The following is a 4,774-nucleotide window of genomic DNA, read 5'->3' as shown; positions in this document are numbered from 1 at the left end:
ATTTATGGGAATAGCTGCTAGCATAGTTTGAACTAACAACATACTTTAAAGTCATTCTAATAGTTCTGTTCTTCAAAGAAGTTTTCTATAATTTGTCAATGGGATTTTTGTACTGACCATAGTCAAACACTTTACATACAGGATTAGGTACTAATGGATGAATGACTCACTACTTATTTATGTGAAAATTGCCTCATATGTAATCTACTGCATTCCACAGAAAAGTATTGCTGCATTTATATGATGCTTTTATGAAAAGTACCAGATACGGTATCATTATGCTTTCAGTGCTAACCTGAGTGCTGGGAATTAAAATACATTTCTTTATTTATAGATGGACTTACATAAGTATCACATTTCAGAACAATATTAAGATAGTAGTAAGAAAAAACATTTCCTAAATCTGCAACAAGGAAGCCTGAATCAGTGCAATTCAGAACATATGTACAAATTTATGAAGTGGTGATAATAACATCAGAAACTTTAAAACTCTGCACTTCTAATGTTACAAAAGCAGATTTTTGCTGTCACAGCTCTCATTTTTATTGCTCCTCGCATGTCTCTGTCTGTCTTCTAAATCTGCTAAAGAAGGTCTCCTAATCTTGAATCCATGCTGTAGATGGGCTATAACCCAGAAAATGAAACACTAGTTTATAAAAGCCAAGACATAATCTCAGTTGACTGGCAGACAGAAGTGCACAACTTTCAAGCTTAAAGTAAGCTAACTGTAATTCATAGTCTTCTGCAACTTAAGAGGCTTCCCTTCCCCAAAACACCTGCATTAGACTACATGTTTTTCTCTCTCTTGGAAAAAAAATCCAGACTACTTTCACCTCCCAAATTGGCCACACTATTTAAAATATATCACGACAATAAATATGCTAATAAATTGAATACAAAGCAACACAAACTGTTCAGTGCCAAATGTACATGAACTGTTTTGTAGACTTCAGTATTACTGTATAAAACTGAGGGCAGAACTCTAATGCAATGATTATTTGGGTAAGCTTGCTTCCTGCAAATCTTTTAGCATAGAAGGCAAGTCAATTATGCCAGGTAAGATGACTTTCTTCAAGCTGGCACTCCTTACAAATATGTTAAGACTAAAATTTCTAGCCTTTGGCCATGCTGGGTAGGCGTGCCGATAGCTGTAGAGGCAATACATCCAGAAGACACCAGGTTGCAGGAAGCCTGGGTAAGGCTTCTGAATGTTATAGAGGAATTATGACAAGGTTGTTAGTTAAGAAGATGACCTTGAAGAAAAAGCAACAATAGCTTCAAAAGTTCTCATAAGTATCTTATGTCATGTCTCTTTTATTTGATACTACCAATGCAGCTATGAGAAGCATTTTGGAAGCATCATTCTTGCCTCTTTGATCTATTTAGTTCTAGAGACCAATTTGTTTCTTGAAAGCTTATGAGCAATTTGGATTAAAAACAATGTAAATCTTAAAATAAAACATTAAAAATAAATATCAAAGAATGCCAAACCATTTAGTTCAACTGCTAGCAATAAGTAGCAATCAGGGTGGCTATTGGCCTTGCCATATCTTTGCTAACTAAGGAATGTTTCAAGTATCAAGGAGCTGCACTCCTTATTTTACATAGCACCAAATAGTTTTGAGACTATCGATGGGTATTGTGCAAATATCCCTCCTAATTCTAAAGGATTTAAGCTCAGTTCTCTTTAACTAATACACTTTTCAGCATTCTTCAACCACTGTCCCAATCAAGGAATATAATTTTTTCTTAATTAGACGAAACCCAGAGCTCAAGATCAGAGTCTGTTTATAGCTAGAAGTAAAACAAACTCTGGGGAATAAACTCCTGAAGCTAGGCCATGAACAATCGTCTTGCTTGAACACCAGTGTCAGTTCAAAAGTAGGAATGACACTGGGGTCACAAACAATCTTATCCAGCCTTTTACATACATTTCCAGTTTCCAAGTTGACATGAATAATGCAGCCCCGCAAGCCACAAGGCTCCGTAGAAGAGAGACGCAAGACATCTTGAGCAATCCTCCGAGTTAGTTTCTCAGGGACTAAAACCCTTGAGCAATGCAGTCTAGTCTGTTTTGATTTAGAGAGGCAGTTCTCCAGCATTCTAATTAGATTCTGGCATGTTTGTTCCTCAAACACCATCTCATTAAAGTTGGGTTCAGGAACTGCAAAATCCCAATAGTCAAAGTCTGCAAAAGAAAAGTGAAAATTAGAACAGATTCTCCCTACTATCAAGAAACTAGCCACCCATCACTTCTAGCATCCAACAATTATATTTAATTTCACTGCGAGTATCATACACATAAACACACCATTACAAACAGCTGTGGGTCATCAGACTAAAGCCAGAATGCCACTAGAAAGGACAGACAACTTGCCAGATGGAACAGAAAATGTGGAAAAAAAATACACACACAGCACAATAGACTCATAAAAAATAGGAGATCCAACTATGTTTTTCTAAAGATTACAATTTTGGCAGGCTGTGAAGAACAGAGTCAAGTTGTTCCACACTGCATGCCAAAAAAGAATCAACTTGTTTACTTTGCTAAATTAAGAGTGTCCTGGACATAGATGCATCCCTCAATTGAAATTGATAGAGAAAATGAAGCAGTTCTCACACATTGTTCACACTTCAGAGAAACATCAGTGAGCTCATGTCTTAATGGTTAATTCTAAGCAAACATCTTTAGGTCTTGCTACATATGCTTTAAGCTTCAGTTTTGCAGAAACTAGTAATGCATTCAATTTACTTACATTTTGTTAACTTTGTTAACTAATTATTGCTGCCATTTTTTTTTAAAAAGACTATATTCTTATAGAAAACAAAAAGTTGTCATTATTTATAATGGAATTATATTTAAATAGCTAGGTTGTGATCCTCCAGCTGGCTTGCGTGCCAATGAAGCGTCAAATCTACAATATCTGTCCAGTTCCTAATTAAGATTAAAAATTCTGGAGTACATCAATATGCTTCTGAAATGCTAAGGCTTAGCACTGCCTATTCCTTCTTTCAGCAAAACTTGAAAATATTTATATTTGTAGCCTAATACAAGTTTGGGCTGTTTATTCTCCATTATTTTTATGATGCAAATCATGTTGATAAACTATGCTGAGACTTCTAAGTTGGGTAGAAAGTGTAAATGTTATACCTCAACCTCTTAATCCATGAATCAAGTACAAATTTCAATATTAGGCTGTTTAAATTTACTCTATCCAAAAAGTGTATGAAATTTTGAAGATAACTTTTAAGCCAAGCTCCACTGTGTGCTTTTGTTTTTCTGTCTACAAAAGATGGGTAGCTACAAATACTGCATTAGAGAAAATATTCAAAACTGTCTCCACAAAATATAGTACTAGGCTACACAGAATAATACTGTATATAGCAATCCTGGGCCAAGGGCACATTGGTGCTTCCATGGCACCAAGATATAGGACTTTCCAAAGTAGTGGGTGCACCCAGATGAAAATTTAACATTGTATTTTATTAAAAAGCATTATTTGTCAATGATGTTTGAAAGTCTTCAGAGGCTAAATGTGGCCTCATGGTATCAGATGGAGCACTTCTAGTTTACTAGAATCTGGATTGCTTCCTGTTCACACGTGGCCACAATCCCAGTCATCCTATCTTACTTACCAGAGAAGAATGCCTGCTGAAATCGCTGCTGTATCAGTTCAGAATTTTTATTATTTAAGCTGTTGGTTGCAACCATTCTGAAGAAGTGCATTCACCATCAAGTCCGTGGTGCACCTTACAATTCTGACTACTGTGTGAGGAAGCAAATCCAATTGACTGAGAGATTGTTAGAAGATAAGGCAGGTGAACACTATGAAGGAAAATAAGGGCCATGTCCAGAGATCTAAGCCAACCCTGTAACTTTCTTGGCAAGGAAATCGACATGCTCAATTATAACATGTTTTTCAAATCCCCAATCTATCCAAAAAGCTCCTAAATTACCTGGCAGTCTTTCACCCACCTCCCCAAGGAAAAAAAATATCCAGAGCAAATACTGCTTTTTCAAGATCAACCAGGGTCAACTAGTGGCTGACACCTGTTCAGCCACAGACATCTCCTAGGAGTAAATTCCACCAGCTTTTATGAGGGCTACTCCTTGGTAAATGAATTACACCCCCTGAATCTTGTGTCAAGGGAAATACTGTTTTAAGTCCATTCACAAACACATTTTAAAGGTTCATTAGAACAAAGAACATTCTAACGAGTCTTTGAGTTTAAATACAGATAAAAAAAAACACCTTAAAAGGAAATGGAAAATGGTTATTCCAGTTAAGCATTCGTTTATTCGTACAATCTCCAGCACAGCTCTTACCTGCGAAAAGTAAAGTAGGGAAACTTTGTTAGGACAGGGACTGCAGTGTCATCAGAAAGCACTTATTGAATAGAGAAAGGAAAAGAAAGAGAGAGAGAGAGAAATTATAGATACGAACTTTATAACCACCAATGAACCTCCCGTCCTTTTTAAATGCCAGCTTAGACATTTATAGACCGTAAACCCGCCCGCTCTCCCTCCGCCACCGCGAAGCCCCGCCCCATTCGCCAAGGTCCTGGTGGCCACCCCCCCCCCCGATTTGGCAGTCCAGCCCTCTTCTCATTGGTCGCTGCTCTTTTAGGGGCGGGCAGTAGCCCGCAGAACGAGGGATTTGAATCTGATGGAAGAGAAGCCCGAGGGCGGAGGGGGCTGAGCCGTGACTTGGTTGGATAACGGGAGCGGCAGAAGAACCAGAGAGGTTGGGGAAAGAAGCATTGCAGTCACCTG

General features: G+C 37.8%; 1 protein-coding gene across 1 annotated transcript; it reads right to left on the bottom strand.

Moving 5' to 3' along the window:
- Positions 1 to 236: 236 nt before the first annotated feature.
- On the bottom strand, positions 237 to 4,462 carry DDIT4L (DNA damage inducible transcript 4 like). Its single transcript, XM_083366905.1, has 3 exons — positions 4,328 to 4,462; positions 3,637 to 3,766; positions 237 to 2,188 (listed from the first exon to the last, which is right to left on the bottom strand). Exons 2-3 carry the CDS (start codon positions 3,725 to 3,727, stop codon positions 1,704 to 1,706), a joined length of 576 nt encoding a protein of 191 aa, XP_083223031.1. The 5' UTR covers positions 3,728 to 3,766; positions 4,328 to 4,462; the 3' UTR covers positions 237 to 1,703.
- Positions 4,463 to 4,774: the final 312 nt, after the last annotated feature.

This window comes from Vipera ursinii (assembly GCF_947247035.1).
Source record: "Vipera ursinii genome assembly, chromosome: 7".
Lineage (NCBI taxonomy): Eukaryota > Metazoa > Chordata > Lepidosauria > Squamata > Viperidae > Vipera > Vipera ursinii.
This window is presented reverse-complemented; position numbering and strand designations above follow the sequence as displayed.